This window comes from Solanum pennellii, chromosome 3 (assembly GCF_001406875.1).
Source record: "Solanum pennellii chromosome 3, SPENNV200".
Taxonomy (NCBI): domain Eukaryota; kingdom Viridiplantae; phylum Streptophyta; class Magnoliopsida; order Solanales; family Solanaceae; genus Solanum; species Solanum pennellii.
Window position 1 is genome coordinate 3,147,768 of NC_028639.1, and position 25,480 is coordinate 3,173,247.

The following is a 25,480-nucleotide window of genomic DNA, read 5'->3' on the forward strand; positions in this document are numbered from 1 at the left end:
TGATTCAGGCTGAAGATAGTCGGGAAAAGTTGCTTCACTAGACATTGACCTTACCAGAAAGATGTTTTCGAACCATTACCCACTTGATGATTACACTTGTGAATTCTTCCCCCAATTTTCTGATAGACCTCCATAGACAGACTCCATAAAGTGTAGTGACTAATTTGGTTGTCCATTCCCCATCCATTTCATACTTTTGACTAATTACTTTTTTCCAGAGAGATTGTTCATTCGAGCCGAACCTCCATAACCATTTCATCAAAAGACTATGGTTCTGAGCTTTAGGTTCTTGATTTCTATACCACCAGACTGACTTCCATTTGACCAAATGTATCTTCCTGGTATAACAGTTGCCTTGCCAAAGGAAGTTTCTTCTAAGAGCATCTATCACGTTTGTTGGAACACGAAAAATGGACATCATATAAGTTTTAATGCATCCAACACACTGTTAATCAAGATAAATCTATTACCCAAAGATAAGTAATGACTCTTCCAATTAATCAGTTTTTTCTCACACTTCTCTATGACTCTATTCCAGATATCTTTGGAATTGCTTTTGGCACCAAGGGGCATGCCAAGGTAAATGGTTGGCAGAACACCAGTTCTTCCTCCCAGAATATTAGCCAAGTTGTGAATGTCAGGGTCCTCATCAACGGGGATGTAGAAAACTCTTGTTCCAGTTAATTTGGAGCCCAGATATAGCTTCAAAAAGAATTATAATCACCCTCAAAAATCTTATTTGTCCTCTATCAGCTCCACAGAAAACTAAAGTATCATCGGCGTATAGTAAATGAGTGATTTCAAGGTTATTGATGGCCCTTGAATCTACTCTGAAACCTGTTAGCCAGCTATTTGATTGGGCAGTTCTCGTCATAATTCTCCATGGAATGATTAATAAAAAAGGGGAGCCTTAGTCCTCTCTGAGAAGAGAAGAATCCAGTGGGTGAGCCATTGACTAGGATTGAGAACTTGATGGTGCTGTTGCAATAGTAGATCCAGTTGACCCATTTTTCTCCAAAACCCATTTTCATCATAGTCTTAGTAGGAAATTCCAGTTCAAGTGGTCAAAGGTCTTTTGTATAGCTAGCTTGCAGAGGACACCAGGTTCTTTTTGTTTCTGATTGTTGAGCCAACACATTCATTGGCTATAATAATGGCATCCATGATCTGTCTCCCTTTTATAAAGGCCATTTGTTGATCATTATCCAGCTTGTGCATCACTTTTTTGAGTCTCTCGTCAACAATTTTGAGATAATCTTGTAAATGCTGCCTATAAGACTAATATGCCTGAAATCTTTCAATTCTTTAGCTCTCACCTTCTTGGAATCAACACAACATATGTAGCATTGAAACTTCTTTCAGATATGTCTCTTTCGTGGAAGTTTTGAATAGTAGGAATGACCTCCGTATTCACTACTTCCAACAGTGTTTGAAAAAAGCCATTGTGAAACCATTCTGGGCCAGGTGCTTTATCCCCAGCACACTCTAGGACACTGGACCATATCTCTTGCTCTTCAAATGGACTTTGTAGCATCAGATTATCTTGTGGAAGATTTGGATCATCTGTACTGAATTTGAACATGTTTAGAAGCTTGGATTTTAACTTTGTACAGCTGAAGTTTGGAGAAACAACTACTGGGGCTGTGTTTAAGTGGTGGGTGTGGACTATATTGCACTTACATATTTTGGTGTGAGTGCATGAGAGAGAGAGGGAGGATCAGTTGTGGAGGGATGGGGAAGCGAGAAGAACTCTATTTCTAGTGTTGCTAATAATATTAAAGCTGTTCTTGATTATATTTCTTGGAGGTGTTGGTTTTGCAAGTACGATCTCTTCTGTTGACCGTTTGGTGCTGGTAGAAGATTGGCTTGTCAGCTAAGTCACATGAAGCAATAGTCCTGCCGTTTCTGTAGAGTTTCTCGTCCGAAGAAAATGTGCATCCTTCTTTCAATAGTTTGTACTTAATTTACTCAAATTGAATGGTCTAGAGTAGAATTGAAAAATGATTATTGAATTAATAATGTTCAGACAAAGTGAAAGGTTCATAAAGACTATCTATGCTGCTGATAGCTTAAGCTGCAAACCATGGAAATCAGGTAATCTATAATTTCCATGATGCACTTAGTTACAGATAATATAAAAATTTCTGATGATATAGTGTTAGTATGATATGGGCCAGATTTTCGGTGAGAACCTATTTCTTCATATTGACTGCAATAATGTGTTGTAAACAGGTGTGCATTTGGGGGTAGAAACCCAAAGGAAAAAGTTGGAAAAAAATGTGGCAGAAATTTTAGCAGGGTATAGATTTCCCACGTGAATGTGTTAGGGTTTAAGCAGAACAATCAAATGACACAAACAAAACCTTCATTTTGTTTCTTAAAATCATTTCAAGGTAGATGTTGCATGTTCTTCCTTTGACTGCTTTGTTATTGTCAACTTTTTTGCATGTACACTTGTGTGCAGGCCAAATTGAAAGGAGATTTATTGAGGTACCATTTGGTGCTACCTGGGTGGAGGCCACCATGAGGACATATGGGTTTGATACGGCTAGAAGATTCTTCATAGATACTGTTCAGGTAAAATATCTCGTGATTTATCGGGTTGTTCTGATGTAAAGTTACCTCAATCACGTGCTCGTAATCTACAGCTCTCCCCATTGCAAAGGCCCATTAAGTGGGAAAGCGTGGCCACATTTTCATCACCTTCATCCAAAAACTTTGCGTTTCGAGTGGAGGGTGGTCAGACAATGGAACTAGCAATAGCCCAATTTGGGTCCAGCGGCATAGGCAGTCATGAAACAACTATTGTTGATTTTGAGGTAGTTATTTTCGAGTATGACATAAAAGAAATTGGTTCTTAACTTCCTATATTTATATTTCTGTTCTGAATTATTAAATTTCGATGACCAAAGGATTGTAGTAGGAGGCATGCTGTTGTTCTTTTCTTCTTTTTGCCCTATCCGTTTTTGTTCTTTTTTTTTCTTGGACCAACATTTCCAGTCTTAAGAAGAGAGGGATTTTGAACAATTAAAGTTGTTCACACCCTCCTTTTGGTAGACTCTTAATGTGGAGTCCTGCCATTTGAATTGTGTAAGGTCAGTTTGTGACTTGTCAAGAGGATTGAGTTCTGTTAATGAAGGAAAACAGTTAAAAAGTTGAAGTACCATAAATTCTTTCTATCTTAATTTAAGTAAAGAGTTTCAGATAATTGCAGAGAGTAATTGTTCATTGAATTGTGTTCCCTAGTCGTGCATCTTATATGTAGAAAAATGTAAGAGTAGTTAGTATAGCAATTTAAAATTTCTTGTATAATCCAGAATGCTGAATTCTTACTTGTTGCCTTCTCCATTAAGAAGGATAGCATAGATGCACAGCAAACATAGCACAGTCTTCTTAAAATGGTATTTATGTTTCAAACCCGGCCATCCTCTGCTGAAGGTAATTATGTTGTTATGATTAAAATTCCATCCCCCTCCTGGACAATTCAATCCTCAGGAGTTTCTGGAAGAGAACAGGTGCTTGGAAGTAGTGTTCAGAAAAGCGAGCGCATCATCGCTTTAATCGGCGAAGCGAGGGTCACGGCTTCAGTTGGCTGAAGCGAGGCATGTAAAAAGAAGCGACCGCTTCTGGACTTGAAGCGCGATGCAACCAGAAGGGCTGAATTGAGAAAAACAACGCTTTTATTTTTTCCAAGTAATCAGTGATCAATTTCAAAGAATAAAAATAGGGATGACTTACCTAGTTCTTCCTTCTTCTTCTTCTTACTACTACTTCTACTGCAACTACCTATGATTTTTCTTCTTTTTTCCACTTTGTTCGTTATTCTGTTTTCGTTTGTCTTGTTTAGCTTTGATTATTTAAATTATATGTTGCTTAATTTTTTTCCTCACAGTGATTAAAATATACACCGCTAAATTGTTTTATTTCTTAACAATGACTAAAATGTTCTTGAATTTTTTCTTGATAGTGACAAAAAATATAATGTTTGATTAGTTTTCTTATATCTTATCTGCGATTAAAATGGCTGACCCAACATGAAAATGTGGGGAAAAGACTTAGTGTCTCAATCGACAAAAAAGAAGAGTAGCCTCCTTAGAACCTGGCAAAGTCATTATTAATAGTGAGCGAGACTCCATCTCTATCCCTAGATGACTGCTTAAACTAGGCTCCACTTTAGAAATAGGTTCTTGGTCTTGACCAAAATAGGTCAAGGGCGCGTTGGAACGATCGGGGTCTTTCGATTCGAAAAAATGTGGTGCGGGTTCATCTCTCTCGACCAGTTCAGGTGAGAGGGAGGATGTAATTCAGCTCGACCTACAGGGAGAGGGAGGGTGATCGAGGGGACCCAGGCTTTCGATCTCTTCTTTATGGCGGGAGGTTTCTTTCGTATCTCGCCTCTTTGTTGGACCGCTGGCGCAGTGGTCTCTGGCTAGGACCAAGAACCAATTCGAAATTGGATCTTGACATGTCGGTGGTTTTTAGCCGTAGGCATTTTACCAGGAGGTTGGTGGTCCTATCATGAATTAGGTCGGGGTGGCTGGTGGTTTAGGGATCCCGTAGAAAATGCTTGAGGAGGAGGTCAATCTTAAAGTGTTGGAAGCTACTGCAAAGGGACTCCCCCTCATCTAGAAATGATAGGCAATTGAGAGAGAATAGGGCGAGCGATAGACACATGAACTGAGAAAAAATTCCCCGATATAATAAAGAAAGGAAGAATGGTTCCAAACCATTGAAACATAAAGCACTAAAGACGGTTATGACGTGGCAGAAATGAGAAGTAAGAAGCTGATCCTTGTTTGGTCATAAGGATAATACTTCTTCTTACGTCAGGGGCGGCCAGACCGGGGGTTAACCGCGATTGGTAATGGCCCCATCGAGAAATAGAACTTACTAATCCTAAGTCAAAGGGTCGAGAAACTCAACGCCACTGAGACCAATAGGACAACAATTGTATGTCTAATTTGTGATAGACAACTAAAGGGGGAAACCATTTTTCTAGTTTTTTAATATGAATTTTTGCTTATGACTTTTGTCTATTTATTTTGATTTTTTTTCTTCTAAATTGTGCTGCACTTCAATGAGGCGAACGCTTCGCCTCACGCTTCGCTTAAAGCATGAAGTGGGGCGTTGTCGCTTTTTACCGCTTCGCGCTCCCCTAAACACTGCTTGGAAGAATTTTATGTTTGCTGCTTAAATATATTGGGAGACAAATAAGACAGTGATAATGCCTTTGCTTGGGTCTTTGGTTGAAATTCTCAGATCGCATTCCGTGGTATAAACATCAGCAAAGAGGAAGTAGTTCTTGATGGAAGTGAAGCACCTGTGAGGATTGATGCTGAAGCTCTTCTGTCAACTGAAAAACTTGTCCCTTCTGCTGTGCTCAACAAGGTCAAATTTTTCTTTAACTTTTGGATGTTAGCCACTTTGATTGACTTCCTCAAGCAGGTGAAATACTTACATGGTCTCTTTTTCCTATTGTAATATGATTTCAGATAAGAGTTCCGTATCGTCCAATTGATTGCAAACTGCATGCACTTTCAGCAGATCGGGACAAATTACCCTCAGGAAAACAGATTCTGGCTCTTACATTAACGTGGGTTTGATCTCTTGAAACTAGTTATATGATGCTTGATTACATTTTGAATAATAATCATTTCCTGCTTTTTTGTTTACAGTTACAAATTCAAACTGGAGGATGATGCTGAACTGAAGCCTCAGATTCCTTTACTTAACAATCGAATCTATGATAACAAATTTGAGTCTCAGTTTTATATGATATCGGATGTGAATAAGGTATAGAGTAAATATTCTTTGAAATGAAAGCATTCTATAGATTAGGCTGGAAGTATGCTCCTCCCCCCGCCGAAAAGAAAAAGTAAAAAAAAAATACACACACAAGAGTATCTCAAGAAAGACTACCTTATGTGGGTTGTAGCAGGATTAACAATCTGTTAGTTTTTTTGTGAGTGGAGTATATCAGGGACCTTCTGTGCTTGTATGTGTAGAAGAAATAGTACCTGAAATATTTTTGAAGGAATTCATCAATAATGGAAGGAGAATTCTTTTCAATGTTTAAATGTAATGCTACAGAGCTTCCGTGAAGTGAAAACTGGAAATATGCTGAAAACATCATTGGTGAAAGATGACAACAAAACTTTTTATAATATTGAGCTACTTCTAGAAAGAAATGGAGTACTTCATTCAGAGCACCTTGTTCACAGCCTTAATACTCTTCATAAAGCGGATTCTTTGAAAAGCATAATAGTCTATAATTGCGTAATAGTTGATACAATTTTTTTTTTGGGTAAGTATGCATGATTTGAATATATTTAAAGCCAAAAATGTAACACATTTGTGCATTTTATTTAACTCAACAAGTGGATGCAAATTGTGTGAGCTTATCAATGCTAGATTATTTCACTTGTTTCATAGTAATCATGAAGCAGAGCATTTTCCTTATTAAAAAAAGTTGAGTTTTGCGATTATCATATACATGTAATCTGACAATTTTTGCTTGTTATCCTCTCCTTTCATTCTGTAGCGTGTGCATGCTAAGGGTGATGTTTATCCAGAGTCCTCCAAACTTCCGAAGGGTGAATATACTGTACAGCTATATCTGAGGTATGTGGATGTGCCTACATTATTTATTTGATGTGCTGTGAGATTGTGCAGATTATTTCCTCATGCATCTCTTTACTTATATATATCTCATTGCCGAAGGTTCTTTCCTCATTTTGACCCTGGGAATTGAGGTTATCTGTGCTTGAGTTTTAGACCATTAAAGTTGCCTCTATACTAGTAAGTAGAACATAAGGTATTAAGTGAGGTGGCTTGGATGTGTGTCCATCTACTTTTGAAGGGGTACTACACCTTGGTTGTAGTATACCTGTGGATATATAGAAGTAAAGTTACCATTATCAAAAAAAAGAAAAAGAAAATAGAAAGTTAATCATTAGTGTTAGAATGCTAGAATTAGTGTGTTAGAAGAGGTGAGCTTTTTGCCACACATGGACATATATTATGTGTATTGCATCTCACACCTGTAAATAGCTGGTACTTGTCTTGGTGATATCATTGCATCAGTATATTTCACTTCTTATTTTCTAGTATGGCCATCAAGCAGTAGGCAAAAGTTACTTGAGTCTTAACCAAGGACTGAGAGAGGAAAGAAGAGAATAGAATCTACTGATAATCTGATGATAACATTCAAAGGCCAAATACAAAGATGACCCTTAAACTAGGGGCCAGCTTTGACACCTCAACTAAGGCTTGTAATCCAAGCAAACTGATGTACCAAGGAAATTATCTATGATATTTCTTTAATGAGATTGTCTAGCCTCAGCACACCTTTTTTTTTGTGATTCTTCTAACACCCAATTATTACATTGTAATTTGAAACCAATCCATGCTTTGTTTCTTTTTGCTCTCTTATGAGATTCACACACAATGATCGTGCCAAATTGGCTAGCTTGAATGTAAGCCTTCACCAGCTCGTAATATCTGTGGTTCAGGCATGACAATGTACAGTACCTAGAGAAGATGAAGCAACTGGTGTTATTCATCGAAAGAAAATTGGAGGAAAAGGTACACTGCTATCACTGCTACTCTCTTTACAGATCAAAATTTTATCAGTCTGAACTAATCAATAGTTGAGAAGCAGGCAGACATCTCCTTTTATTTGATGCATTGGTCCTTTCAGTTGTGTAGTTGCTATCCTTCTTTACATGTTCAGGATTACATGTTTAAAATCATGAGGTTTGACTTGCTTTTGAAAGTTATTGTATTTGCCAACAGCAGTCAAGTAAGAAGACCAGCCAAAATACATCTTGACCTTCTAATACTCTCTCAACACTCACCTTGGCTTGGCCAGAGGATGGTTATTGAAGTTTGGACTGAATTAAGGGTTCAAGTGCTGATTCCAACTAGTTTGGGATTTAACGCTTGGTGATGGCTGTTTATTTCCTTCATTTTCCAACAATAGGAAATTGACGATCTCCTTGTTAAAGTATGAACTTATCTATACCTTCTTTTCTTTTTTGTAATGATAGAGAAATCTGTCTGGGGTCAAATCGTAGGACCAACTACAACCTTACGAAACTTGAGACAATGGGCACACCCCTCTACCCTTCTCTACTTAAATACCAGACTTTAGTTTAAACGATGCAACAACCTATAACCTAAGTCACGAGTCCCTCAACCTTTGCAAATGAACTAAGCCCGAGGGGCAAGCAACTTAAGTAGTTCCATACTGATTAACAGTTGACACTCTTCAAAGTTTTTGTTTGTTGATGCATAAGTTTTTTGCATAGGACATTGTTCGGTTGAACTTCTATTCTCAGCCTGATGGCCCACTAACGGGTGATGGTTCCTTTAACTCTTCAGATCTAGTTCCAGGGTAAGTTTAGTCCAATTTATGACGGTTATCTTTTTCTTGCTGTTGTATCACTATGTGTATTGTTTTACATCTTGATATTTGTAGAGTGAAAGAAGCATTCTATGTGGGTCCTCCAGCGAAGGACAAGCTCCCAAAGGTTTTTCCTACCAAAATTCTTTTCTATCGCTCTACTCAGAACTTGTCATCCTGCCATTTCATTTCTGTGAGCTGTCCTCTATGTGTCCTGGTCATTGTATGATTTATACTATCTACTTGCAGAATTCCCGTGAAGGATCTGTATTGTTTGGCCCAATCTCATGTGAAGGGGGAAAAAGTCTGCAGAAGAATCCTGCTTCTTATCAAATATCTTATATTGTGCCACCAATTAAGGTTTTCCCTTGTATCCTTCTGTCTAGATTTATCTTCTGCAATGCACAGTTGAACTCTTACATTTCAGAATATTTTCTTTTCAGCTTGACGAGGACAAAGGAAAAAGTTCGAGTGACACCAAGTCTGTCTCAGAAAGACTAGAAGAAGAGGTATTCATATTTATTTATCAAATCCAAATGTTGGCAAGTAATCTAGTTAAGTGTTTTCATACAGTAGGTCACTTTGCTTAACACTAGTTGAGTGAAGTCATTTCTATTTATGTTATTCTGGTTCTTGTTTCATTTATGGCTTCCTTTTTTTTTCCTGGATTTGGAGAAATATCTTCATGCATGCAATGTCTGGTTAGATGTTGTATCAATTAGAGTTGTTATACAACCTTGATTCTCGTTCCTAACAAGATAAATAGTACACCACCATACTGAAGGGGTAAACGTAGATTGTTTTGGTATTAACTTGTGGAATTACTGAGTATTAGCTGCTTCTGCTTTCAACTGTTTGTATACTGGTAGTTGTCTTAAAAAGGTATCTTTCTACTATCAATCATTTAAGTTATCTAGTATTTGACATGCCTAATGTAGGTTTCCTTTTGTCAATCAGGTCCGTGATGCTAAAATAAAGATTCTTTCTAGCTTGAATCAAGGCACAGATGAGGAACGTGCTGAATGGAAAAAGTTATCTCAGTCACTTCAGGTAATTGTTGAATTGTTTCAAGGAGGTGACAATAATTGCCTTGAAGGCCTAATTTGTGAGCTAATAAACTTGATGTGAGGTACCAAACGACACTGGAAGGTACTAACTCAGAATAGGTTAAGCAAAGCCCATTCCTACCTGCTGAAAACTTGCAACTTCTACATAATGTTCTGAAGTCTTTCTCAAAAAAAAGAAAAAGAAAAATCCTTTCTCAAAATGATGTGCTGAAGTCAACAAAGGTAATTGTTGAATTGTTTCAAGGAGGTGACAATAATTGCCTTGAAGGCCTAATTTATGAGCTAATAAACTTGATGTGAGGTACCAAACGACACTGGAAGGTACTAACTCAGAATAGGTTAAGCAAAGCCCATTCCTACCTGCTGAAAACTTGCAACTTCTACATAATGTTCTGAAGTCTTTCTCAAAAAAAAAGAAAAAGAAAAATCCTTTCTCAAAATGATGTGCTGAAGTCAACAAAACTAAAAACTGTGTTATTTCAATTTGGAGTAAAAAAGTCGCGGTGCCCTACTCTACTGGAGTAAGGGAAGAGTGTGCAGAAAGGGTTGATGAGGTTATGTGCAGATCTCTGTCAGCTTCATGTTGTTTTTGGCCTTTACCTCTTGTGTCAGACGTCTGACTTAGGTTACTTTTTTTGTTTTGTGTGCCAACTTTGTGCTGCCTCTTCTTTTAACGGGGATCTCTTAATTTTATCTCTCCAGTAGTAGAAAGAGCATTTGCCGTTAAAACGTGACTGTTTGATCTTTTCTCCAGACTTCTGTGGAATTTCCCTTTTATCATTCCTTTTGCACTGATTCTTGCTCTATCTATTTATATGCTCACCATGTATGTCACTGTTGTTTTGCTTTTTTATTTTTTCAATTTACTTTGCAGTCAGAGTACCCTAAATACACTCCTTTGCTTGCTAAAATACTGGAAGGCGTGCTTTCTCGGAGCAATATTGAGGATAAATTCCATCATTTCACAGAGGTAAAATAGTTTTGAAGTATATACCTAAATTTGCTTTTTCTGGGATCATGCAACTTGTTAACCAGTTTAAATCTGTTTAGTATATAACTGGTTGTAATTGTAACTTTTGGAGGGCAGCTTTGCTTTTTTTGTATCCATGTATGTTATGTTTTCCAGAAAATATTTACATTAGGGTAGTGTTGGAAATACCTAGATTCTTTGGACGAACTTCCACCTTTTGATTCCCAAATTGCAAGCCAACATCACATCAAAAACCCCAAAATCAGACTTGAACTGATTCGAGAATTTGAAAATGTGCTAATTGTAGCTACAGGGCCACTTCACGATCACAGGACCCTGCCAAGCTTACCTTTCGTGATTGCGGTCACTGTCCTCACAGTCACATACCCGTCCTTGTGATCGCAATGTTTTGCCCGCCTGAGCTTCGCAATTGCATCTTGTGTCTTGCAGTCACTTGGGAGGCACCAATCATCAGCAAAAGTTTGCCAATTTCAATGCCCACTAAGGTCCTGAAACACCCCCGAGCTCCTCGGGTCCAAATGCGAGAAAGACAACAAGTCCCAAAAACATGTTATAAACTTGTACAAAGTCTTGAACCGCTCAACAGCATCTAAAGTTCAAAAGGAGGGTTCGGGTTTGCAAAGTTGGCTTTTAAGCTTTCTAAATCTCAACCGTGTTTTAGAACGTTCCCGAGTTCTTTGGGTTCTGAACTGAACTATCCCACTAAGTCCAAAATACAATGCGGAGCTAACCAAAGCATCATAACACAAAAGAGTACATATTCTCTAAACTTGTGTTCTGGTTGTTACGTTGTCATATTTAAAGCCACAAGTTCTGGAGTTGCTTTTGGTGTGTGCCGAAGGTCTTATTTTCCTTCACCCAGTTATACACCACCATATATTAAATAGAACAAAGATAGTAAATGTTCTATTAAAATATTTTCTGACTTTCAGATATCTTGTCATTCTTCGATAAATCTTCACCTCCAAAATTATTTTTCAGCTACCTAAACAGCCTTTCTACCTTCATAAAGTAGGTTAAGAGTGCATACACAGCATCCTCTCCAAACCACAATTATTACTGGGTATGTTATGTTACTCCATCCGTTTCAATTTGGTTGTCCTATTTTGACTTGGCGCGAAGTTTAAAAAAACTAAAGAAGATTTTTGAATCTTGTGGTATTAAATTGAAGATATGAAAAACAATTTCGAATTTTTTTTTTTGAAACTGGTAACATTTGTTTTTCATTTGGTACTTAGGTAGTACTGAAAAGCCATATTTACAAAAGCAGAAAGGACGTATAATCTATCCAAAAGCTGAACCAAATCTAAATGGATCCTAAAACATCTATGATTGACTTAGTTACATTGGAGTAGACATTTGTAAACCAAAAGCAGAACAACAAGATCCACTTAAGCTTTACTCCCTGCAGGTTGTTGTTCCTATTCTCAAAACATCTCTCGTTTCTCTTTCTCCATATAGTCCACCAAATATCTGCAGGGATCATCCTCCATCTTTCTATGTTTGTAGCCCCAACTCCAGCCATATCCCAACTGAATAGAGTCTCACCAATCTTGCTACGCATACACCAAGATATGCCTCTGAGATTAAGGAAAATCTGCCACAGCTGCTCAGTAAAGTTGCTATGTAAGAAGAGATGTCTCACTGTCTCTTTAGCCTTACCACATAAGGAACATCTGTTGCATAGAGAGATTCCTCTCTTGGCCACATTATCAAATGTCAAAACTGCTTCATTGGTGGTAACCATTTCACCTTCAGAGCTTTGCTATGGTTTTTGAGATTCTTATACCTAATCCACCTTGCCTCTTACTTCTGATGATGTAATCTGGTTCTCATAGAACTCAAAATCATTCCACCAGACTTTGATTCTTTCAACAAATCCTTCTTGGTTCAGCCACCAGTTTTCGAACTTAAAATAAAATTTAGTTTGTTCCCAATGTCCACACAACAAGGCTATAGGAACATGATCAGAAGTCACTCTTTTCATAGTAGTTTGCTTTAATATTGGTAAATTGATTATTCCATTCTGTGGAGGATTAAGGCCATAATCCTGTCTATTCTGGATGCTGTTATATGGTTATCACCCTTGTCCCAGGTATACCTTCCACCACTTAATTGCAGATCAATGCGGTCCATGTCTTCAGTGCATTCTGAGAACTCTCTCATTGCTGAGTTTAACCTGTAGCATTCCTTTTTTACAGAAGGAAATCTACCGACACTAAAGTCACCACAAACAGCCCATGGACCACCATCAAGCCTCTTACATCAGCCAGTTCTTCCCATGCAAACCTCCTTTCCACTTTACTATTTGGAGCATACGCTCCGGTTGTATGACATTCAAAGTTGCTTGCCTGAGCTTTGAATTTACAAGAGAGAGTATAGGCTCCAACTTGCATTTTTCCCCTTGCCACATTCGGGGTCCCATAACATTAGGATTCCTCCTCTGGTTCCACTGGCCTCTAAACAAGCATATTTAATCCATCTCCCTGCCCAAATTTGTTTAACCAAGTTCCGTACATTGCCTTCTAATTTAGTTTCCTGGAGGCGGACATTGTCTGCTTTCCAATCCTGCAACAGGTTGTGTACCACCCTTCTCTTTCCCTGTTCATTCAGCCCCCCAATATTCCATGAGATTAATTTGATCTTCATGGAGTATTATTTGATTTCCCCTTCCCCTTCCCTATCACCATTGCTTTTGAATTTGACATCAAAAGTTATCAATGGCTAAAAGATATGTCAAATGTATCAAAATGCCCTTTAATCTTGTGGTCTTAAAACATGCCATGTGTAACGTTGGAATTCGAGAGTTGCTAAAAAAGGAACTCGACATTCTTTTTAAAACGGACTAAAAAGGGAAGTAGGACAAACAAATTGAATCAGAGGGAGTATTTTTTTAGTTTACCAGCCACACACCAAGAAACATTTTCCAGAAAGTATTTATCTGAAAAATAACCTTTTTTCCATGACACTTGTTAGGAAACATGGTCTTAAATTTACCTTTTGCAATTGGATCTCAGTTCTCAACAACGATGGCCATTCATTTTAAGTCTTCATGTAGCACCATTAGATCTTCAATCAGGTGGAAATTCTCGTATATATGAACATGTTCCTGCGGCTTGGATGAGTATTCTTCTTTGTTCCTATTAGCAAAGCATCCCCTTTTTCTTCGCTTTTTCGGAACCGGTACAGAAATAGGTGCTTTATCTCCGTTATTTATCTTAGTTGCTGGGGTTTTTTGGGGGGAAAGCCTGTGTGGTCTGGGATGCTCGTTTAAGCTCTGTATTCATTTTGTTCCTCATTTACTTATGTGCACTGCGTTTTCAAAAGCTTTATGTCGAACTGGCTCCTATTTTAGATCCATTCAACGAATTGAACCACAACATTGAATTAACCAATATATCAGTAAAGTGTGTCATCAAACTTCCATTGAAGAGGAGCAAATGGAAGTCTTCCATAAATATTCTTGTAGAATCATCAATCTCTTACAAACAACTTGTAACATTGAAGAATTCTATTGAGATACTAAAAGTTTTAAAGCAAGGAAGAACAATTTAACTTGGAACTACATTAAGTGAAATAACTTGTTACCTATATTAGATGGCTAAAAGGTCCTTGTCACCCCCCCCCCCCCCAAANAAGTGATAGAGCCTAGTCTGAAGCGATAGAGCCTAGTCTGAAGATGCTTTCTGTTTGACAATTTAACTGTGAACAGTTGTTCTGATCTGTCTATACAGTTGCCCTATCAGTAGAGTTGAGAACAGATAGAGTCCCCTGATACTTGCACAAGGTGTTTATATCTGTGCTACCACTTATAGGTTGTATGTGATTCGATAATTCCATCTTCTCCTTCTATAAGAGCAGGTAGGAATGGGTGGGTACCATGTAGAAAAGAAACTTTGAGCGTCCACTAATTTGTTTGCAGGGTTGCAAGTGATATGATGGGAGAAGGTTCTAGAAAGCTTAAAAGAGTACTAAGAAAAAAAAGTGTTTTATTTAGAATTTCTCTGTGAGGATGTTGCTTCAGTTGGAGAGGAGAGTGGTCAATTTCTTTTGGAAGTCACAGATTAAGTAGTTCAAACAAATTGGTGGCAAACCTATTTTATCAGATGGGCGACAAATACTTGAATTGATTTTCAGTCTTTCAATATTATTTAAGTGTTCACGGATTTCATGATTCCAAGGCATGTGCTTTCTCCAGATAATCAGTGCAGCAGACGAGGTTGTTGCTAGCATTGATAGAGATGAATTGGCAAAATATTGTGCCCTCAGAAGTGATTCAGAAGACGAGGCAACAGAAGTGAGTGTTCATCTTTGGTGTTTTTACCTGTGTTACAATTTCACTTGAAGAAAAGTAACCTTCTGCTAACTGTAAAAAACTGGACTGCTGGATTTGTCCATCTCAGCAGAACAGCTTTTTCTGCCAAGAAACTAGTCATAACAACAGTCTACTCCATTTGACAGAAACTGAAGAAGAAGATGGAGACGACCCGTGACCAGTTAACTGAAGCACTCTACCAGAAGGGATTGGCTTTGGCTGAGCTTGAAGCATTGAAGGTAATGACTCTTTAATGGAGCGATTTATCTTCTATCCTTGCTCTTGAATGCTGACCTAAGTTATGTGGACTCTTCACTTTCGATGCCACACCCGTGTCATATTCTCAAAATACACTATTTTTGGAGAATCCGGCACGCATGTTGACATTTTTAAAGAGTCCGAGCAACATAGATGCTTACTGGTGAGATGATTGCCAATGCAAATAGGAATAAAGAATGGCCTTTGAATGAAAAGTGCTTTGTTTAAAAAGCTTAATCTTTGTGAGTTCTGACACTTAAAACAATAATATAGGCTATTAGATACTTGTCCAACAAAAGAAGAATAAGCTGGACGTAAGTGGTTTGTTCATTTTGTGCAGCTCCTGAGACTTCATTCTGGCATTTCACTTCTAGCACATCTGCTAGAATGGATTACTGTGGATCTGTTTGATTTTAAACATCAGTTTGTCTCTGATTAAGAATGAAACAGTCCTCCACTGCACCATAAATCCATATTGATTACCTCAAGTTGTTAGTTAATTCACTATTCCCTTATTGGCTGATTCGCGATGAGCTTGTTGTCATCTTCTAAATGTCACTTCTTTACGATTAATTTAGTGTTTTTAATAACATACTTATTATTTTATTTTATGATTTAGCGTTTTGACATAAATTCAAAATTTAGTAAAATAAAAGGCATCAAACATTAATAATAAAATGTTTGATTGTCTTTTTGATATTTTGCTCACACTGTAGCATTAACAAAATGTAATATTTAATTGTTATTTGCATAAAATATATTTTATATAAATTATGTAGAAATTGATATACTAATCTAATATGAACTATAAAGTAGAATAAAACACACAAAATTAGTCGCTTAATTTGTCTATCATATTATAGTTAGACACTCAAATCAACATTTATTTGAATTGAGCATATAAATATATGATAGCAAAATATTGCATATAATCACTTTCAGCTTAAATTTTGTAAAAGTTATAGGTGTGTTCTCAAAGTGTTCATTTTTATGAATAAGTTAACAATTTAAAATATGTCATTTTCTTTAATCTTACATATAACCTTTTATAAATTGTTAACCCTTAAATCTAAGTAAAGAGTGCCTCAAAAAGAAACATTTAATCACATGTTCAATTAAAGCATGTAATAGTTTGAATATGTAAATAAAATATACTGATAAGTTTAAATGTTTAACGATATGTTTTGCCCTTAAAAATAGCTAAAGTATTATTCACTCCATCTGATATTTGTTGATCACTTGCTTTTTACATGCATATTAAGAAATCATAAATAAGAAGATAATTTACTAATTCGCTCCTTCAAAAGCTTCTTAAAATTTTTACAAACAAATGTGAACAACTTAAAAAAGAATACTACAAGGGTAATACAAGAAAAGTTTAATTAATACTTTCTTGATTATGTAAGGTGATTAACTAACATTAGGCAACTCTTTTTAGTAAGGTAATAAACTAATATGGAACGGAGTGTATATATTAATTCCTCAGTTTCTAATTATTTGTCTACTTCTTTTTTATTTGTCCCTAATTACTTGTTCATTTTACAAATCAAGAAAGAACAATTTCTTTTAACTATTTTAACCTCAATTAATTACTATAAAAAAAGTTAAACTTCTTGAAATTAAGTTTTCAATTCATGCAGTTCATGACTAATAGGGGTAAAATGGTAAATTCACTATGTCAATAAATATTTTCTTAATAAGTGTGTCAATTGAAAAGAAAAAAAGTAACTAGGAACAAATGGATATTATTCTTGCTCATTTTTATTTGTCCATTTTGAACGTTGCACCTCTATAAAAATAGTAATTAATTTGAGTATCTTATCATAATGTCCTATATTAATTAAAAGTAAATGATTTGAGGATTTTTAATAATTAATATTGACGATAAAATAGGAAAAGAATCTTCATATGTGTTGAAAAATAATAATTTAAAATAAAATCTATTACTATTATTAAATGAAGGAAGTAAACAATTAGGTAGTTTTTTTTTCTTACGAGAAAATGCACGAGTATCCCCTCAATCTATGCCCGAAATTTCCGAGACACATTTATACTATACTAAGGTTCTATTACCCTCTTGAACTTATTTTATAAGTAATTTTCTATTTATTTTTGACTTTTTTTTTCAAGCTAGTATTACGCAGATCGAAAAGGATAGAAAATTATTTATAAAATAAGTTCAGAAGATAATAAACCTTAATATAATATAATATAAGTGTATTTATGAAATTTCAAATATAAGAAGGTACTTATGCATTATCTCTTTTCTTATCATAAAAGTAAGTGATCAAACAAATTATGTTAATTTCTTTTGTAACTTTGTGTATTCTATTTCCACACCAAATTGCCCTTGAAACCATAAATAAGACATTCCCATTTCCGTTCCCTCCCTCGGGAAATCCCCCTTCATAAATCACATCTTTTCTATTTGTTGAATCTTCAAATCCTCACTGCTCGCCTCTCCCTAATTTTGTTGCTATTTTTCCAGATTTGTTTCACTTGTTTACTCCAACGAGAATCTCATTCCTCCATTCATCTTAAACAACAATCTTCAGATTCTCTCTCTGATAGAATACCCAAAATTAATTTCTCCGTGAATTTTACTTTGACATTTCCGTCTCAGAGAAGAGTAAAAATGAATGTGAATTCAATTTCGGGGTTGAAATTTGTTCTGTTCATATTCTGGCCATGGCTGGTTAACTCGAAAGGAGAACAGAATCGCCTACTGGTCAACATGACTCTGGTTCAAAACGCTACTGCTTTAGGAGCATGTATGTAAACGCTTCTGATTTAAATAATTTCTCTACCAAAAGCAGTTCATGGACTTGTTGAATATTTGCTTATTGATTTTGCAGATTGCTTGGATGGAAGTTTGCCGGCGTATCACCTGCACCGTGGATTTGGAGCTGGAGTAGACAACTGGCTTTTGCAATTTGAGGCAAGTAAATTCCTTCTGGTGTTTTTTGTTGGGAAGAAAGATTCTGATAGAGTTGTTGAATGAGTAGTTACACACTTCTTTGCTTTGCTTGCTTGCTTTTCTCACTACTTGTCAATCAACGTGCTTGCAGCCTTTCTTTACACTGAAAAAAAATTACTTCTCTCTCATCCCAAAAAATAGCTAATACAATTAGAGCTCTTGATTCGAGTGTATGATTTTTTTTTTTGGGATAGAAACTCGAATGAGTTCTATTTTACACGAATTTGAATTATTCAAAATTGCTAATATAATTTTTTTTAATTGGAGTTTTTGATTTGAGTGTGTGAAAAAAATCTTTGATAGAAACTCAAATGAGCTCTATTCTACACGAATTTGAATTATCGAAGCCCCAATAAATACCAAATTAATAGTAATAAATAATAAGTAACATGAATGTGAGTTATAAAATCTGCCTGTATCCCCGTATATCCTATTTGTGAGATTAGATATCCTTGATGGATAATAATTATTGATGAGAAACTTATTATATATACACTCTCTGTTGTAATTTATGTGATTTACTTTTCTTTTTAGTTAGTAGTAATAAATGACATATTTCTATATTAAGAGTGTGTTTGGTATGAAGGAAATGTTGTCCAATTTTCTCATGATTAGTTGGGGCAAAAGTCTTGGAAAATGTTTTTCAAATCAATTAATTTTTCTCAAAATTAAGGAAAATGACTTCCCAAAAATATTTTCCAAAGCTCTCCTCCAATTTCAAATTACTTTTTTTTGGAAAAAACATTAATTTTTTAAAAAATATTTTCAATTTTTATTTTTTACCCGATCCCTGACTACCTTCGCCCCAACCCCCCTCCCCTAACCTCACCCCCTCCCCCAAAAATTTAATTTTGCTTTTTTAAAAATATTTTCAACTTCAAAATTTTATTTTTAAACTCCTACCTCCCCCTGGCTAGCCCACCTNCCTCTGCCCCCACCTCTACTAACACCCCTCCCAAAAAAAAAATTATTTTAAAAAAATATTTCAATTTCATAAATTATTTTCTACTCTAGTAAAAATAAAAGATGTTCCTCAAAATTCAAAAACATTTTTCATTCATAAATCAAACACTAAAAATCATTTTCGGAAAATAGTTTCTACTCACCAATTAAACATGAGAAAATAAGTCCAAAATTTACTTGTTTTCCAGGAAAACATTTTCCTTCATACCAAACACACCCTTCAATAACTTTAACATATCTATTTTATCCTTAATGAAATAAATTTTTAGCCATATAAATATATGTAATTCATTTTGAATCAAAAATTTTAAAAGTCTTTTTCCTAAAAAGATTATATACTATCTCACGGAGGAAGTATATAAATTCAAAATTCATTACTAATATATGATGTCACAGTTGGAAATCATAAAGTAAAATTCAACAAATGCCCGAACTTATTGGTGAGAAATAAAAAAGTACAGGGTCTCTCTATATTTATTGTTGACTAAAAACAGATCATAATTGTTTCGGTTTAGACACGTTTTGACGCTTGTTTTTCTTGGAAGTTAGGAAACGACCTTAATGCTGTTTTTCTTGAGAAACTGAAATCCATCTTATTTTATTTTCATTCTGCTGATCTCACTTCATGTTTGTTAATTTTCTTTATGATCGGTTTCCTTTTTTAACAATTTTAAATTATAAATTATTTAAAATTATATTTAACATATTTTTAATTTAATATTATAAAATTTAAAATTATTATAAGTACTAAATTTGGTATTTGTCGAGGAACAAAGTATGGTGTCCCGAAATAACGGGGATGTGTGACAGAAGCATTTATGATGTACTAATGCAAAATGTTATTCTGGGCCTTTTTTTAATCCGATCAATAATATAAAATTTCAGATAATCAACTAATTAAATTATTAAAATTTTTATATCGATGGTATCCCATATTTCTTCTTTTAGCTGCGTTTTTTTGGCCCAGTTCAAAATATGTAAAAAGTGTAGGCGTGGGAAGATTCTACTACTACTACTACTACTTATGAATCATCAAACCTGAAAAGAACAAAAGGATATGGTGTGTCCAAAAGTAAACATATTTGTCCATTTATCAAAAAAGGGACCCTATTATCTCTTTCAATTTTTCCAATTTCACTTTCTCAATAATTGTTACGGAGTATGTAGTTATATAGATTAGGATAATAATGCTAAGCTTATCCTTTCAATTAGTTTTTAAAAGGCGGCTTAAATACATGTTACTCCAATCCAGTTGGGCGCATGATGCCCATTCTTTTACTGTACATGACAACTTGAGTATGGACCACACAAGAAAGTCAATTTTGTCACATTACCTAATACTCTCTCGGTTACGATATTTGTTCTATTAATTTGATACGAAATTTATAAGATTAAAAAGTAGATGTACAATCAAATTGAAACTTAGAAGGATTGTTTTTCTTTTATTTAATTGTTATATAGTGTTATAAGTACTTAGTAGACTTTTACTAGGACCACGACATTTCCTATGAACTGTGTTGAAATAGACACGTCTATCACCGTTGCCAGTATCCCAATACAAATTTCTAGCTATTATTATACCGCTCAAATTCTCAGAACAGACAACAATATTGTTCCCTCGTTTTAATTCTTTTCTTTTTAATTAGATTTGATACGAAATTTAAGAAAGTAATTTTTATTTGAATTATAACAAGAAAGTTGATATAGGCCGGTTATAAAGTTTCATGCAAATTAAGGAAGTATCGTAGTTAGAACTTAAGTATTATGATACTATAATTGGTTTTTGTGTGTTTGTTTTGAGGCAAAATCAAAGATGCATTATCTTGGGTTAATTTAGTCCAAGAAGTATCGTGGACGGACAAAGTTTTAATTAATTTCTTATTGAATTCATTAATAGGGTGGTGGGTGGTGCAATGATATCAAATCATGCTTGGATAGATCCAAATCAAATCATGGATCAACTCGTTATATGAACAAATGGGAAGTATTCTCTGGCATCCTCAGCAACAATGCCTCTTTTAATCCCGGTAATTCACAAACCTATTCTTAACTCGGTCCCATAATAAAACTAATCAGTTAATATCTCATATGATCACTATATTAGAAAATAAGATACTGTCTTTACCATTATATTAAACGAAAAAAAAGGGAAAGAGAACAAATTTACTAGAAGCATGTGAAATGGCAATGTGGTAAGTAAAGGAGTACATGTACAATGCTGTCAATATAGTATGCTAGTGTGACAAAATCCATGTTCCCTCACATTTGATGTTGTCTCTTTCCACGTGATCAATATTTTGAAGTAAAGTTATGAATAGTAATTATCCTATACTCTATTTGAGTTTGATTAGTGAAGAGTACTGTTTTTATAGAAAAAATTACGGGAATAGATGTCAATTATGTACATGCTAAAACATGAAAAAGTATAGGCTAGTGGGTGCACCGACAGCCAGTTGGAATTTGGAGGATAGTAACAACTAACAACAAAGCCTATGGGCTAGTTTTTCTAATTAATACTATGATTTATGTATTTTTTAATATTGATATTATTGATGTTCAAATTAACTTGATTATATTCGATATTTGTGTATATTATCAATAAAGTTGAATCTTACTTTTTATTATACTTGAGACTCAAACAAAATTATATTCGTTTTTATATATCTTTTAGATATTTTTAAAAAATAAATCTAAGTGGAAATTGTGATTTCTGATGCAACATGATTTGTACAGTTTTGGGCCTTTGCCTTGCATTTCCATCAAAAGCCTAGTACAATTGGTCCCCCAGTGGCCATTTAAGAGTCGTACTATTTTTTCTGCTTTTCTTCTTCGGTGCTTATGACCGAGTTTGAGCTAACTAGACTGTTTCCAACCTTAACGATAAAAATTGAGTATGGAACCTCTCAATCTGCGCTTGTACCTATACCAAATTCGTTGCCAGTAACTTTTTCGATTCTCTATCTAAGCTCTTTAAAAACATTATTAATACAGAAGAAGAATGATAAAGAATAGTACTAGAGATAAATCATAATTGAAAAAGAAGTTACACAGTTTCATTTTGTACTCAGTGTGATTGAATGAATTTGATGGAACTATTTTGTTACAATTATAATCCCTTTTGAATCTCGAGAATGATATTTTTAAATTTTCCATTTCCCTTGCAATGAAGATTGAGAGAACAAGGATTTTAAAAAATCTTCAATTTTTTAAATCATGTGAAGAACTGTGAAATTGGAATCTGCAAATGACTGATGGAGAAATCCAATCCAACAATAAATGCAGATTTTTACAACTGGAATAGGGTGAAGATCAGATATTGTGATGGAGCCTCATTTTCTGGTGATGCTAAGTTCTATAATGGGGTAAAGTAAAACTCTGTACAACTTGCACGCACATCAGTTTCTTGCACTCTTTATATTTTAGAACATTATGATTTTTTTTGCTATTCATGTCCACTAGACCCTGTTAGCTAATTTAGTTTTTCCAATCATCATCCATGTTTGGTTATTTAGCAACAACATACCAGTGTTATCCTACAAGTAGAATTTGGGGAGTGCAGAACGTGCAAATCCCACCGCACTTTGTGGGGTAGAGGAGTTGTTTCCAATAGACAAATCATTGTTTGGTTATTATGTGAAAAATATCAATTTCATGTTCTAGTAGCTTGCCATTATTTCCACTATTAATCTATTAGTATTTGAGAGTTGCCTATCCAGAGTATTATCAGTCACAATTCAGCTTTATCAAGTGCTTTCTTTTTCCTCTTGCCAAATGAGCAAATGTTTATGCTTTACTTCTGTTTTGTTCTTGTTTTTGTTAGCCAAACTATGGTGTATGTAAACGTTTCGTTTGTAATTACTTGAGCTAGGTATGGTTTGGTTCTGTGAACTTTTTAAAGCATTCCTATTTTTTTATTTTTTATTTTTTGAAAAAAAAAGGATTATATGTCTTTAAGAAAGGATAGACACGAAATTGGGGTAACGAGATATTGTTTTACATGAATATCGGTGGCAAACTATTCATGTGTTTCTGCAAATGAACTGCAAGCCTAAGATTCACTTCAGTTAGTGATGCAGAGAGGGCATTGTTTACAAGTTCCCACGTATCTCTCTGAACTCATACTTCAAAAACATTTTTGTGGAACGTTATGGAAGTCAACAGATAAAAATAGAAAAAATTCATAATTTGCGGGGTGATATTCCTTTGCTTTAGAATGTAACTGACATTACTTCGGAACTTTAGAGCTCGAAAAGCATGGTCTGACTTGGATCAATGTTGTTACGAAATATACTTTTCATTTTGTTTGTTATCTTAAAGCGTTTTCTTCCTCCCAATTATATGACCTTATGTACCTTGGATTCTATCATATGATTGCCATTTGCGTTACTCCGAATTTCTTCATTTTACTTGCTTTCAAGTTAAATATAATTAAGCATGAAATTTCTGATATATTTTCTGATGGCATACATATTATACGTCTCAAGCCAATTTCTTTGCCTTTGGGCTAGTTAAAAGACTCATGGCTTGATAAAGGTGTATTCTATCTGAATTGCACCCTGTTCTTACTTTTAACTGAGTCTTTTTCTTGCTTAAAATGAAACAGACATCATTGCTTTATTTCAGAGGGCAAAGAATTTGGCAAGCTATTATTCTTGATCTTCTCCCAAAAGGTCTGGGGCACGCAAAGAAGGTAATGCCATTAGACATACTCCTTTTCTACTTTAACATCTGATGATAACCGTCAAGGCTTAGGACTACTTGTGATGTCAAAGCAATGAGATAAAACAGCAATTGCTTCCATTACCCACACATCCCCACTCCCCGTCCCACCTAACACACAAATATGAGTCTCCTATGAGGACATAGAGAGGGTAATTAAGTGATCTTGCCTTTCTGGATTGAATTGTCATTTTTTTTGTAAAAATAAACAAATATCCAACAGTCCATTGTTGTACACATCTGGTTGAGATCTTTCAGTACGTTTATATTCATAATCTGTATTGTTGATTACGTCAATTTTTTCCTTGAAAAAGATACATGTAATACAAACATTTAACTTCATCGTCTTACTCCTTTACTACAAAGATATTTTGTGCTTCAAACTATACTTAATGGTCTTAAAGCATTTCTTCTAGGCTATGCTTTCTGGCTGCTCTGCTGGTGGTTTGGCAACCTTTTTACACTGTGACAACTTCACCAGTTATCTACCAAAGAATGCCAGTGTGAAGTGCTTGAGTGATGCTGGGTTTTTCTTAGACGAGTATGTTTCTGCCAATTGAATAGTCAAATGTGATTTCCTCTTTGCATTAAACTTAGTGACATGTTTGCAATTGTTTTCTCAGGAGAGATATAGCTTTGAATCACACAATGAGATCTTTCTATGAAGGTCTTATTACCCTACAGGTATGATTTCATCATAGCCATCAGGAATGTCTATTTTAAGCTATCTTATTTTGACAAACGTCGTTTTCTGAAGGGGGTGGAACCAAATCTCAATCAAAATTGCACTTCTACTCTCTACTACCCACACCTGGTACGATCTGAGCCACTCTCCTGTTGTTTAATTCATAATCTGGTGATGAAACTAAGCTCTTCTCTAAGAATTCTTGAGATGTTCTTGCAGTGCTTCTTCCCACAGTATGCATTACCATTCATCGAAACGCCATTCTTCATCTTAAATTCAGCATATGACGTGTACCAAGTATGTTCATTATGTAATTTGATATAAACTAGGCAGTTTTCAGAGTAATGTTTGTTACGCACGGTCCCAATAATGTGTGACCTTATGCTTCTGCAGTTCCATCACATATTGGTGCCGCCTTCTTCCGATCCTCGACGGCATTGGGATCATTGCAAGTTGAATGTCACTGCATGTGATACAAGTCAACTAAATATTTTGCAAGGTTGACAATGCTTATTATATTACTCTTTCAAACATTTACATAGCTATTTAGGCAGACAGGTTTAAGGCTGGGAAAAACTTGCAAGGGTCTGATAGAAAGAAATATCAATTGAACTCATGAAGTATCCAAATATTCAGTAACTAGATTATAGCAATCTTAAATAACATTCTATGTTGACTACTCTTATCATGGTACATTTGCTAGTTTATCTTTATATTTACTGTTCTATAGAGTTCGTAATTTCTATAATATTGATGGCAGTAACCAGGGTTACCTGACTTATTTCAGGGTTCAGGATAGATATGCTTACAGCGTTGAGAGATTTCTATCAAAATTCAACTAGAGATGGGATGTACATAAACTCTTGCTTCACTCATTGTCAGAGTGAGACACAAGATACTTGGTTTGCAGCTGGCTCTCCTCGAATACACAACAAGGTTGGTGAAATTCATTTTTCTGATCTTCTGCTGCGATGTATTATTCACTGTAAATGCAAACTTAACGCTGGAATGACAAACATGAACATCTTAATAGTGTGTGAAGTGATCTTGTTCCTTTTAGTTTCTTCAACAATGTTACGTGTTTACTACTATGCAAGTCAT

General features: G+C 35.2%; 1 protein-coding gene across 5 annotated transcripts in view; it reads left to right on the forward strand.

The window, feature by feature from the left end:
* Positions 1-25,480, forward strand: part of LOC107013676 (pectin acetylesterase 9-like) — a 39,524-nt gene that overhangs the window by 13,320 nt on the left and 724 nt on the right. For 2 of the 5 annotated variants that reach the window (XM_015213540.2, XM_015213542.2), the window contains 26 exons: positions 2,465-2,577; positions 2,649-2,819; positions 5,260-5,388; positions 5,493-5,593; positions 5,676-5,793; positions 6,542-6,621; positions 7,512-7,584; positions 8,310-8,395; positions 8,480-8,531; positions 8,654-8,764; positions 8,848-8,913; positions 9,362-9,454; positions 10,346-10,441; positions 14,661-14,759; positions 14,924-15,016; positions 17,659-17,806; positions 17,891-17,973; positions 20,873-21,002; positions 22,258-22,337; positions 23,579-23,665; positions 24,111-24,235; positions 24,318-24,378; positions 24,452-24,508; positions 24,599-24,676; positions 24,773-24,878; positions 25,167-25,315. In XM_015213540.2, the coding sequence (XP_015069026.1) occupies positions 2,465-2,577; positions 2,649-2,819; positions 5,260-5,388; positions 5,493-5,593; positions 5,676-5,793; positions 6,542-6,621; positions 7,512-7,584; positions 8,310-8,395; positions 8,480-8,531; positions 8,654-8,764; positions 8,848-8,913; positions 9,362-9,454; positions 10,346-10,441; positions 14,661-14,759; positions 14,924-15,016; positions 17,659-17,806; positions 17,891-17,973; positions 20,873-21,002; positions 22,258-22,337; positions 23,579-23,665; positions 24,111-24,235; positions 24,318-24,378; positions 24,452-24,508; positions 24,599-24,676; positions 24,773-24,878; positions 25,167-25,315 (2,585 nt within the window). Of the gene's footprint in view, positions 1-2,464; positions 2,578-2,648; positions 2,820-5,259; positions 5,389-5,492; positions 5,594-5,675; positions 5,794-6,541; positions 6,622-7,511; positions 7,585-8,309; positions 8,396-8,479; positions 8,532-8,653; positions 8,765-8,847; positions 8,914-9,361; positions 9,455-9,493; positions 10,026-10,073; positions 10,097-10,345; positions 10,442-14,660; positions 14,760-14,923; positions 15,017-17,658; positions 17,807-17,890; positions 17,974-20,872; positions 21,003-22,257; positions 22,338-23,578; positions 23,666-24,110; positions 24,236-24,317; positions 24,379-24,451; positions 24,509-24,598; positions 24,677-24,772; positions 24,879-25,166; positions 25,316-25,480 lie in introns of those variants that run through there. The other 3 variants (XM_027915296.1, XM_027915297.1, XM_027915298.1) reach the window with 3 other exon arrangements.